General features: G+C 42.9%; 1 protein-coding gene across 1 annotated transcript; it reads left to right on the top strand.

The window, feature by feature from the left end:
- The first annotated feature begins 2,470 nt into the window (after positions 1–2,470).
- GRXCR2 (glutaredoxin and cysteine rich domain containing 2) lies at positions 2,471–7,745 on the top strand. The gene is made up of 3 exons (XM_074962096.1): positions 2,471–2,815; positions 5,188–5,412; positions 7,566–7,745. The coding sequence occupies exons 1-3, from the start codon at positions 2,471–2,473 to the stop codon at positions 7,743–7,745; spliced, it is 750 nt and encodes a 249-aa protein (XP_074818197.1).
- The last annotated feature ends 4,201 nt before the right edge of the window (positions 7,746–11,946 follow it).

Raw genomic sequence — 11,946 nt, 5'->3', positions numbered from 1 at the left:
ATCATCAAGAAAGGGATAGATAATAAGACAGAAAATATCATATTACCTCTATATAAATCCATGGTACGCCCACGCCTTGAATACTGCGTGCAGATGTGGTCACCCCATCTCAAAAAAGATATATTGGAATTGGAAAAGGTTCAGAAAAGGGCAATAAAAATGATTAGGGGTATGGAACAGCTTCCGTATGAGGAGAGATTAATAAGACTGGGACTTTTCAGCTTGGAAAAGAGGTGACTAAGGTGGGATATGATAGAGGTCTATAAAATCATGAGTAGTATAGAGAAAGTAAATAAGGAATTATTATTTACTCCTTCTCATAATACAAGAACAAGGGGCGACAAAATGAAATTAATAGGTAGCAGGTTTAAAACAAACACAAGAAAGTATTTTTTCATGCAACGCCCTGTCAATCTCTCAAACTCCTTGCCAGAGAGTGTTGTGAAGGCCAATACTATAACAGGGTTCAAAAGGGAGCTAATAGATTCATGGAAGATAGGTCCATCAATGGCTATTAGCCAGGATGGGCAGGAATGGTGTCCCTAGCCTCTGTTTGCCAGAAGCTGGGATTGGGTGACATATCACTTTATGATAACCTGTCTGTTCATTCCCTTTGGGGTACCTGCCATTGGCCACTGTCAGAAGACAGGATACTTGATGGGCTTGATGGACCTTTGGCCTGACCCAGTATGGCCCTTCTTATGTTCTTATGCATACATTCTGTGGGCAGAATACATGCCATTTAAACCTGTAGTGAAGGTGATATTTGCATATTGCAGGGCTCCAGAAGTGCAAAGGAACTCACTAAAACAGCACTTGTCAAAATGGAAGACACTTTCTATACATCAGGGCTATACTTTTAGGAGGTCTCTACTGCACAAATTTTCCTCCAGGCACCATTTGAATGCTTAGTAATTCATTAATACATAGGCCCCTGAGTTGTCTTCCTAATGTTTCATAAAGTAGTCATGATAATATAATATAATGAATCTATTGAGAACATGTTGCTTTAAAAAGCTCTATTTTTCAGCCATATGAGATAGTCTGGGAAGGATGCAGACAGAAAGTTTAGTTTAAGCACCACTCAATGAAATCACATTTAATTATGAAGACATTTTACTGTAATATCAGGGATTCTAAGCAAAAAGGCAGAGATTGCAGCTATTGCTCCATGTACTTCATGTAAGTAGATTTTTATAGGATCTTTAAATGCCAGGTGACAGTTATTCTGCTGATGCATTATGGTACTTAGCATACATTTCCCTGGACATGAAAAAAAAGCCCGAAATGCACAGCTGGGATTGGGAACTGTAAGGCCTAATACCTACTTTACCAGAGCAGCAAAGTGCATGCCACTGAGACATAGGCAGAGATCCTTGACAGTGCCTTAGTACTGAAAGGCAAGAGACATGAGGAGCTGCTAGCTGCAATATGGATGGGAGGGCATTGTGAATGTCAGGACATTAAAGGTGCTTCAGTTGGAGACTAAACTAGGACTCCTATCAGATACTGTAGATATTTGCTACAGTTACCAGTGCCTTGCGGTTTGAACTGCCATTGAAAAAAAATATCTGCATAACGGCTGTAGCAATTGCTGTTTTTCTGAAGTGAAGAGAAGAGTTCAGGCCGTGACGATCTTGGGCCTGATCCTCCAATGCCTTGCACCTTGTGTAGTGTAAAGTGAGTGCACCAAATCAGACCCATTGTACAGGCATAAATGACTACACAAGGTGCAGGGCAGTGGAGAATCAGGCCTCCTGGGTTTCTTGTGGTGGGGGGAGATATCTGAAGTCCTACTGTAGCAGGAGATTGCCTTTAAAAATAGACTAGCAAAACCAGAATGGTTAAAAGGCCCAGCAAGCCAGTAAGAATTACAAATAGGGATTTAAAGCTAAAGAAAGAGACAATCTTAATTAGATCTCCACCAAACTGTAGAGAATTTTGGATTAAAATGAAATAGAGCTTTTTACTCCTAGGGTTTCAGAGCAGGAATGGGGAGAACTATTTACATATGCTATTTGAGTAGATGGATTGCTTTTCCTGAGTCCTCATAACTTTCAGCCTTTTCAGAAAACTACTAAAAGCTGCCCGTGTGGTATATTTGGGTGATTCTGATCACAATATACAGAGAGAGGGTTCCCATGGCTATAGGCTGAGTGAGTTGTATCCCAGTTTAATTTCACCCTTCCAAAGTTAACGCCTGTTCGCGTTTGTACACCGGCTCATCCATCATTCAGGGGAGCTCAGTGAAACTTACCTTATATTTCACCACCACAATTACATTCCATTTCATGAGCATCCATCAATATTTAATACAGTGGTGTCAGCTTGACTGTAACACAAGAGGACCTAATAGGAACCCTGAATTATACATTGCATGGTTGGGAGAAAATAAAGAGGCTTTTCTTGTAAACCCAAAGATCTCCTTGCTGAGTCGATTTCTGGGAGACGCTGCATGAAATCCATATCAATGGACGAGGTTCAGAAGAAACTAAGCCAGAGGTGTGAGGCAAGACCCCGCAAAGTGAGGTTCAAAATCTCTTCGGCATACAGTGGCCGGGTGTTAAAGCAGGTCTATGAAGATGGCCAGGAACTGAAGCCTCCAGAGGAAGAATCCCCTCACCGTTTTCTCCACCACAGCTTTGAGTCAGGGGACCATTTCAACAGGGTTGGAGAGGCACCAGAATCCAGGTTTTATTCATCAGCCAAACTGACTGCCCAAAGGATCAGTGTATTCAAAGACGGTACCAAGTACAATCTAGCAAGTAACCCTCCACTCTTCAGTGACTACCAAGCAAGTGATAGTCATCGCAGGGTAAGTAGTGTCCATGCTAGGTTTTCACACTGGCTGCAAAGTGGCTTTAAAATGGGTCCACTTTTATACTATGGAGTCTGGGTCTTAGCCTGAAGTGTCTCAAATCAAAATGTAATATAGTAAGTCACACTGCCAATAGCTTTCACAAATTTGCATTGAACTTTGCAGGTTTGGTTTAGCACACAGAAGTTATATATATCAGTTATTCTATTCTATTTCATTCCATATAGTAAGCTTCTACACCACTGTGTCTGCACATATTGCAGTAGTGACTAACATCTGTTATGTGTGTTATGTGCGATTCCTTGTCTCTCTCCTCCTCTCTCCAGTGGGGAAATTGTGTGTGTAATGTAGTGTTCTGGTAAGGTAGTATATAAATATTTATATGGTGGTGTGTGTTTATGTACCCGAATTGCAGGCCCAAGTGACTAGGTGCAAACGGCAGGTGACACTGGGCTAAATTGAAACCCTTTTTAAAACATGTCCCAGTGTATGAACTAATTACCAAATGATTGATAGATTTGGTGAAGTTTAACAACTGTGTAGCACAGCCTTAGCACATAGCCTATGCTGTATTTCAGTGCCAGACACTATATGTAGACTGGGATTTTCCAAAGAACCTAAGGGAGGTGAATTTCAATAGGCTTTGGATGCCTAAAACTCTCTTAGGCTACTTTGAAAATCCCAGGCTTAGTTTGCACCAACTATTTAAGGTTTAAAGGTCAGAAGGAGCCATTATATCATCTAGGCTGACCTCCTGTAAATCACAAGCCATTAACAACCCAAATACTCCTACATTAGGCCCAAAGACTTTAGTTAGATTAAAACATTTCAGTCCCAAGGAAACTAAACTGTTGTGTACCACAGAGAGAGAGAGAATGGGAGAGATCTAGGTGCCACCAATGCCCACACAATGTCAACACAATGTGTAAAATAACAGGATATGGAAGCTACTGCATGATACTTGTAGAGAGAAAAGAGGAACTGGGCCAAGTGAGCAAACATACTGCTTTACTAGAAGTGCTTGACAGCCCCAGGTGAGCTTTAAAATTGGTAGAAAAGCATATAAATTCAAGGAACACAAGAACATTTATTTAGTCCTTCTCTTCATTGTTAGATATAGAATACAACAGATTCTGGATTTAGTTGTTTTTGTTTCTTTTCCATCCAAGGATCTCAAAACACTTTATGAACATTAATAAATGAAGCCCCTCCTTCCCCCAAGAGGGAGGTAAGTATTTTTATGCCCACTTACAAATAGGGAAAGTGAGGCATAGAAAGGTTGATACGCAATTTCCAAAGGTGTTGCACACCTGCTGGCTCCAATGAAGGCATCAACTTTGACATTGGTGGGTATTGCAGGTGCTCAGCAGATCTGAGAATGAGGCCCAAGGTGACTTAGTCACACACGAAGTTGGGGTAGAACTTGGATCTCTTTGTGGCCAAAACCTGTGCTTTAACCACTAGACCATGCCCCTTTTCTAGCACCTTTGATGTTCAATAATGAATTAGATTCTGGCAGTGCATCAGTTGTATAGGCAAACATGGCAGCCATTATGCAAACTGTAATAGCTCATGCACAGCCTTGGATATTGGAATTTACATTTAAGAGAGGGAGTATTGTCTAGGACTCGAGTTATTTCTGGGTGAGTTTCTAAGACATTTGCCTTTGTTTGGGTGACTGCCCCAAACTCTTGTCTACTCATCTGTGTCTTTTTAAATCTGCAAAATTGAGTTAGGAAATGTCAAAAGTTACAGACTCTCCTGACATCATTCAGCACTTCCATTTCTGGGCAGGATCAGAAAGTGAAGACACTCTTGGAAATATGAAAAATCATGGGGAGATAAATTTCTGCAAACTTCTCAACCGCCAAAGGGTGCAGGTCATTTCCTAATGCAGAGATGGTTTTCCTCCCTAATCCTCCCCTGCTGATTTCAAACCATGGTATTTTTACTTCCCTTGGGGCTGAAACAAACAGATGGACGCCAGGATGCTGTCCTACCCAAAGATGCAATTTGTGTATGAGGCTTATAGGGCCTTGTCTAATGCCAACTGAAGTCAATGAAAGATGGTCATTGACTTCAATGGGTTTTGAATCAGGCCCATAGGACCAGATTTTCAAGGGAGTTCAGGGCTAGATTTTCAAGGGGCTCAGCAGCAAGAATTGTGGCCCAAGTTTTTAACAGAGCTCAGTGCTCAATGTGCACTCAATGTGTTGAGCTCTTCTTAAAATCTGCAGAGCAAGCCTACTGGGTGAACTGCAGTGAGCATTATGGGCCTTATTCCTCTGGAAATTGCCAGGGCAGCAGAGTTTGCCTTGTACTGTGTGATGGTTTTGTACAGCTGAGGTACTCATGTGTCCCTTTTACAGCCCTCCCCCATTTTAGATTTTGGCAAGATTGTCATCTACACTAGTAACCTGAAAATCATCCGCACACCAATGGACAAGAAGGAGCTGATGAGAAAAATCATCCAGAACGAGGGCACTGATGACTGGTCCTTCATGTCCCGAGATGGGAAGGAAAGGGATGGTCATCAAATCAATGGGTGTGTGAAAGATGCAGAAAACCAACTTGCTGACAACCAGTATGTGCAGGTAAAGCAAGATGGGCTGCAGTGCTTCCTCCCCACTCCTGCTGTGTCCTCCTAGCCCGGTCAGGGCCCTGAGAATTCCCACATCAGCCCCTCTTCAAAGCTCACCCATCTGCAAGGTCACCAGTTACTTCAGCTGAAAGCTGGAATCATTGGCCTCAATGTTGTTCTTATATCAACTGTGGGAGATCACTATTTATGCAGCAAAGCATCCCTGACACCCAGGGGATAGGGGCTATACTTCTATAGTGCTAGTTTGTCCTGAATCTTCTCCCTAGTGAAGTCAATCGGTCTTCCATTGACTTTTATGGATGTTAGACCAGGCCCTTTGTCCCTGTCTCCCAATGGAATGAGAGACCAGGCCTTAGAGTTGACCTTGAATTTCCCCATGCAGAGCACTATTACTACATGGCTGAGCTAGCCCTGAGGTTGTAACGGAAGTCCTTTAATATCAGCAGAAATATTTCGGATTCAGGTCCTCCATTTTTTGCACAGGTCATTCTTTCCTGGTCAGAATTCCAATTAGTCTGACCTCAATGGGCTCCCAGAATGTCGTGCCGCTGTGCAGTGACACTCCTGAGAATTACAACTTTTGCAAATCAGTAACTGACCTTTTATGCTTGGTGTAGTTTTACTTACAGAAATTCTCCAAACACAAAATCTGCTTGTGGCTCAGACGCATGAGTGTACAGGGAAACCGAATGCTCTACCTTCTCTGGAAAGTTTTAAGGCAGAGGTTTTCCAAAGTGACTTTGGGATTCAGGTGCCTCAGTTTTTGGGTGCTGAATTTGAGGCACCTAAAAGTGGCTTGACTTTCAGAGGGCAGGTGCTCAAAACCAGGGCATCCTTACAGTGTCTCAAAATCATCACCCAAAATTGAAGATCTCCCTAAATCAGTAGCACATACAGTAACATGGAACTTGTTTTGGTTAGAAACAGGGAAGGGGAGACCAGTTTTTGAATGTGGTCATCTAATTTAGGGATCCAAATTCAACATTTAACCTTCAAAGCTCTGAATGGGTTTGGGATCTCATTACTTGGGAGGCTACCTCCTTCCCTACATGATACTGTCATAGTTGCAATCCGTGGAGGAGCTCAAGTTGGAGCTCCCTCAATGCAGACAGAGGGAGCTGCCATAAGGTGTTGTCCTTGAATAGTCTAACCTTGTGGAAGCTCAGCAAAGCCCATCAATTTTCCTGGTCATCTGAGAGGAAGAGAATATGGTAAAAGGTGAGGTTTCCATGATTAGGACCGGTTCTTTTTGGAGGGTAACTGTGGGCCAGTCTATTTGGATAGATAGATTGCATTTGATATTGTGCAAGCTCAGAGCCCTGGAAGGTGCCTATTAGTATTATCCTTATAAGTTGAAATACACCAGTCTGGACTTTCAGCAGGTAGGCACCTAAAGCATGTATCTGGCACCAAACTACACCTTAACTTAGGCCCTCAAATTTCACCATTTGCTCTCTAATGCTATGCAAAATAGAAGTCCATGAATGATGCCAATACCTGAACTTGACAGCCTTTTTGCAGTAAGGCATTTTTCCCAGTGAAGATATTTAATAATTTCTGGGATCTGCAGACACAGGGAATTTTGAGAGGGATTTGAAAGAGAGCGCCTGGCATACACAGATGGGGAGGCAGTTGTAGGTGTATAGGGCAACATTGAAGATGGCATGATGGTGTGTGTGGCGGGGGGAAGAGAAAGAAGAAGGAGATTAAAGAACAGATGAGGCAAGATTCACTGGTGGAGAGACAGAGGAGAGAGGAGTGGTGAGAAATGCCAGCAGAAACAGATAGAGAGCTATGCAGAGCCTTGTGGGAGAAGGAAAGAAGCTTGAACTTCATTGCATTTCACACAGCCCATAATTATTATTTGTGGTAGCATCACAATATGCCAGGCATTTCCCATAAACATGGGAAGACACAGTCCCTGCTTTGGAGAGCTCCCTGTAGGCAGAACAGAATAAGGATAGGAGACTCAAGCAGGTAGCAGGAGGGAGAGCAGTATATCAAAGCCATGAGCTGTTGTACTGATTTGAGGAGAATTTCCCCCTAAATTGGGCTCTTCTGGTGACAGTTCTCTGCTACTCTGTGTGTTATTAATTAGATTTCTGGTGTTAAATAAAGGATATTTGTTTGATTCTTTTGTTTCAGGAAGGAGACACTGAACACAATTGCTCCCAGTGTAAAGGATCAGGCTCAGCCCCCTGCTCTCTGTGCCATGGAAGCAAGTTTTCAATGTTGGCTAACAGATTTAAAGAGTCCTACAGGGCTCTCCGATGTCCTGCTTGCAATGAAAATGGCCTGCAACCTTGCCAGGTCTGTGCCCAATAATCGTATCTACCATCCCTTCAATTACATATGCGTATCCAGGTCAATGTTTCACTGAAACCTTAGTACACATTATCTATTCTTCATATAAGAAAGCAATCAGTGTATAATAGCAGGTTATTAAAAAGTGGCAAGAGTGCATTGTGCACACCCCTAAATCTACAAGTAAACCTACTCCTATTACTGTTACTCCACCCCTCTCCCCATCAGTTTGTCTGTACATGCCCCTGTTGCGTCTTCGAATTAAATTAGGCCCCAATCCTGCAAACACTTATACATTGTGCTTAATTTGACATGTGAGCAATCCAGTGAAGTCAAAGGGACTACACATATTTATAACTTAAGCACATGCTTAACTCTGTAGGGTGGGGAATGCATGTTTACATAGTGCCTGGTACAGTGGGGCTGCAATGCTTGTCTGGGCCCTGTAGGTACTCCTATAATAAAATAATAACACTAATAAACAGCAGAAGTAGCTGTACTTTAAGCATGTGAGTAACTTGTCAAATTACAAAATGTTTGTATAAAAACAATGCTGCATGTTGGCAAAACCTCCTCTTAGATTTAACTTGGTGGACATTTTAAAATGATACTTTATTGTGCAATTCACTCGACCCTACAGTGGATTTCCCGCAGATTTCAAATATAGTCTGATGATACACAGCAGTTCTCCCAGTGTATGATTTAAGTAGCTGACTAGAGCCTGTCTCCAGGTCTGAAACCTTATTGAGAAATTACCATGGGGAAATTAAAAATAGAAAAACTGGAGCATTTTATAGCCTGATCCTCAGAAGTGCTGACCCATAGCTCCCATTGATGTTAATGGGAATTGAGGGTATTCAGCTCTGCTCCGGATCAGGCTGTTGGTGAACAGGGCTCCTGTTGCTTCGTATTAATCCCATGTTGTAATTTGCAAAATATAAACTCTAATTACTTTAGCTGAAGCAGTGATGTTAAATTGTTAGCAGGCTACCAGTGGCAGCACAGGACACAAGGGCTTCATAAAAAGTGAAGGCAAACAGGGGAAATGCTTTTTGTTTTCTAAAAGCTTATTACACTTGATATTCTTGGGTAATGTTAATGAAGGTTTAACTTGCATATTACCTCTGAGACTCTGAATTAACAGGCTTTTTACATGCTCTACATGCTGAGGTTGCAAGCCTAGACAGAGTAATTTATGGTTGAGTTTGTACTTTGGCATGTGTATGTTAAAAGATTTCTCTGAGACAGCTGCTTTATTAGAAATAATGCCATCCTAGTTTTCAGATCTTCTGATGTTTGTAACTGATATCAAAACTATGCTTTTAAAAAAGTGCATAATAATATCGCAGATAATTTACAAAAAGAAAAGGAGTACTTGTGGCACCTTAGAGACTAACCAATTTATTTGAGCATAAGCTTTCGTGAGCTACAGCTCACTTCATACTCATGAGTTTCCACAGTATGCATCCGATGAAGTGAGCTGTAGCTCACGAAAGCTTATGCTCAAATAAATTGGTTAGTCTCTAAGGTGCCACAAGTACTCCTTTTCTTTTTGCGAATACAGACTAACACGGCTGTTACTCTGAAACCTGTCATTATGCAGATAATTTAGTTTCCTTAACTTGGGGAACTACCATTCTATGCTGTGAATCTGAGTGGATGGGGTCCTGATCTGTGCATGAACTAATGGTAAAATCAACTTCAAAAGTCTGTAATTCTCATTAAGCATATTTCTGTCTTCAGATTTTGTTTGGTTTTCATTTCAAAATGCTTTTCTTGAGTTTTGTTGGCTTTATTTACAGTTTCACCAGTGTAAAATAAATAAAATGTAAATTATTTTTCCTGGTATACATAAGCTGAATACTTACAATAAAAATTAGCTGAAAATGTAAATTTATAAAGTAATATTTATTGTCCTTTCTCATTGCCCAGATTCCTTCCCCAACACTATTATCAGGTCTTCACACCTCTCCTTGTCATCTATCACCATTTACCTTGACCCCTTAGTTTAGCATTTCCATTGTTCGAAAAACTGGGTCTAGTACTGAGATCTATTCTTTCCTATTTACTTCAATAGGAACATTGCCTAAATAAAGCCTATGGACTTCAGGATCTGCGTCTGTGTGCATTGTGAGATAGGTATATGAATTACACATAATATTAAGTACTTTGTTATACAATTATTTGGGTTTATATAATTTTTTACCTTTCAAATTGATTCAGCTGATTTTGGTTATATACTGCCCCGAGTAACTTAAGAAATGTTCTCTTACTTTACTGAGTAAACAACACTGAACAATGTGTTTGCTCTTTCTTAAAACACCACATTCAGATGGACACAGTGGGATTATTTTACTATTCATATTTCCATCGGGCACAGAAGGCCCTGTCTGGATAGTTGTCCAATTGTATTAGGCACCATATACAGTATCTGTCCTGTCTGACTAGCTGCTGGGAGATATGGGTTCTGATCCTAAATTTCTCTGTGATTGTAGCAGAGTCTTTTCACCTCTCTGTGCTTCCACTTCCTTTTCCTCCTTGTGTCTCTCTTGTCTCTTTACACCAGGGGTGGACAAACTTTTTGGCCCGAGGGCCACATCGGGGTTGCAAAACTGTATGGAGGACCGGGTAGGGAAGGCTGTTCCTCACCAAACAGCCTGGCCCCCGCTCCCTATCCGCCCCCCCAGAGCTGCACAGAGGATTCAGGGGGCCTGGGGTCTTCGGTTGCGGGGGTCCTTCCGCTCCGGGACTTTGGGGCACTTCTCTGAAGACATGGAGCGGAAGGACCCCCGCCACCGAAAACTCTAGTGGTGGCCCCTGAAAACTCTCCTAGGGCAAATTGCTCCACTTGCCCCCCTCCAGGCGGCCCTGCTGCCCCCTCCCACTTCCTGCCCCCTGACTGCCCCCCTCAGAATCTCTGATCCATCCAACCCCCTCCCTGCTCCTTGTCCCCTGACCGCCCCCTCTGTGGGGCAGGCAGGGACTATTTGTTCTCTGTTTGTACAGCACCTAGCACAGTGGGACCCTGATCCATGACTACATCTCCTAGGTGATACAGCAATGCAAAAAATAATGATGATTCATAATAATGGAGCCCTGATCTTGGTTGGAAGCTGTAGACTCTACTGTATTATTAATGAGAATAAAAATGAAGAGAACAAGCAAGGAGGGTGGAGCCAGCGAGTGAGGTAATCAGATGTAAAATCTTTATGTATTTACATTGACACTATCTTTGTGTAATTATTGTGAATAGGTACAATAAGTGCCAGCTGTCTCCCCCTCCCCCAGTCCTCAATCTAGCCAATGTTACGTTGTGGATTTCTTATGAGTGTGGTGCCAGAGGTGGGTCCTGAGCAGAAATTTGAAGGAAAAGAAGGTAGCGACCTTAAGGATCACCTCCACGTTCCATGCACAAGGAGCGGCATTAAAGAAGGAGCGGAGATATTTCCATAAATTGAAAAGTAGGTGAAGGAGGCTGACATCATAGGCACAGTGGAAGAGGCAGGGTCTTGTGATGAGAGATGAGGGAGGGGCAGAACTATGATGGCCCTGGAAGGTAAAGAAAAGAATCTTGAATTTGAAGCAGTGAAACAAGGAGAGAGGGATGTGATTATAGTGACCGCCAGGGAAGGTGATCGCAGCAGTTGTGTTTTGTACGGACCTTGGGGTGGGCATGGGGCAATGTCGGTCTTATAGAGGCCGAAAAGGAAGAGTACATAACAAAGAGATGATAAAGATCTGGACAAGACTTTGGCTGTTTGGCTAGAAAGGAGAGGACAGAGATACAATCTGGCAGAAGAAGCAGGAACATTGGACACAGCCTGAGCGTGCAGGGCAGCAGAGCGGAAGTGAAAATGCCTAGGTTACCACTCTCAGGAGGAAAGAGCGGGGTTACCGGTGCCGAGGTTGGGCCGGGGAAGGTAGGAGTGAGACATTCAGAAGGGCAGCCCACTAGTGCCACTCCAGGGATGGGGAAGTGGCCGGGGAATCTTTGCCTAGAGTGAAGCAGACTTGTGGGATAATTTAGGTGGGGATTGGTCCTGCTTTGAGCAGGGGGTGGATTAGATGACCTCTTGAGGTCCCTTCCAACCCTGATAGTCTGTGATTCTATGATTGTGCTGCCTGGGGCATATGGACCAGCGGCTGCTGCGGGCCCAGAAGGTCCCCAGGCCCTCGCCCCTCGGGAGCGCTGGGGAAAGGGGCGTGGTCAGAAGGCAGGGGG

Source organism: Natator depressus, chromosome 8 (assembly GCF_965152275.1).
Source record: "Natator depressus isolate rNatDep1 chromosome 8, rNatDep2.hap1, whole genome shotgun sequence".
NCBI classification, from domain to species: domain Eukaryota; kingdom Metazoa; phylum Chordata; order Testudines; family Cheloniidae; genus Natator; species Natator depressus.
Note: the sequence above shows the minus strand (reverse complement) of the source record. Positions and strands in the feature narration are given on the sequence as shown.

Excerpts from the sequence above, each read along its gene's own strand:
- GRXCR2 (XM_074962096.1), top strand. The coding sequence starts at position 2,471 with ATGGACGAGGTTCAGAAGAAACTAAGCCAGAGGTGTGAGGCAAGACCC. Across the intron at positions 2,816-5,187 it reads CAAGTGATAGTCATCGCAGG|CCCTCCCCCATTTTAGATTT; the intron begins GTAAGTAGTGTC and ends TCCCTTTTACAG. Across the intron at positions 5,413-7,565 it reads CTGACAACCAGTATGTGCAG|GAAGGAGACACTGAACACAA; the intron begins GTAAAGCAAGAT and ends CTTTTGTTTCAG.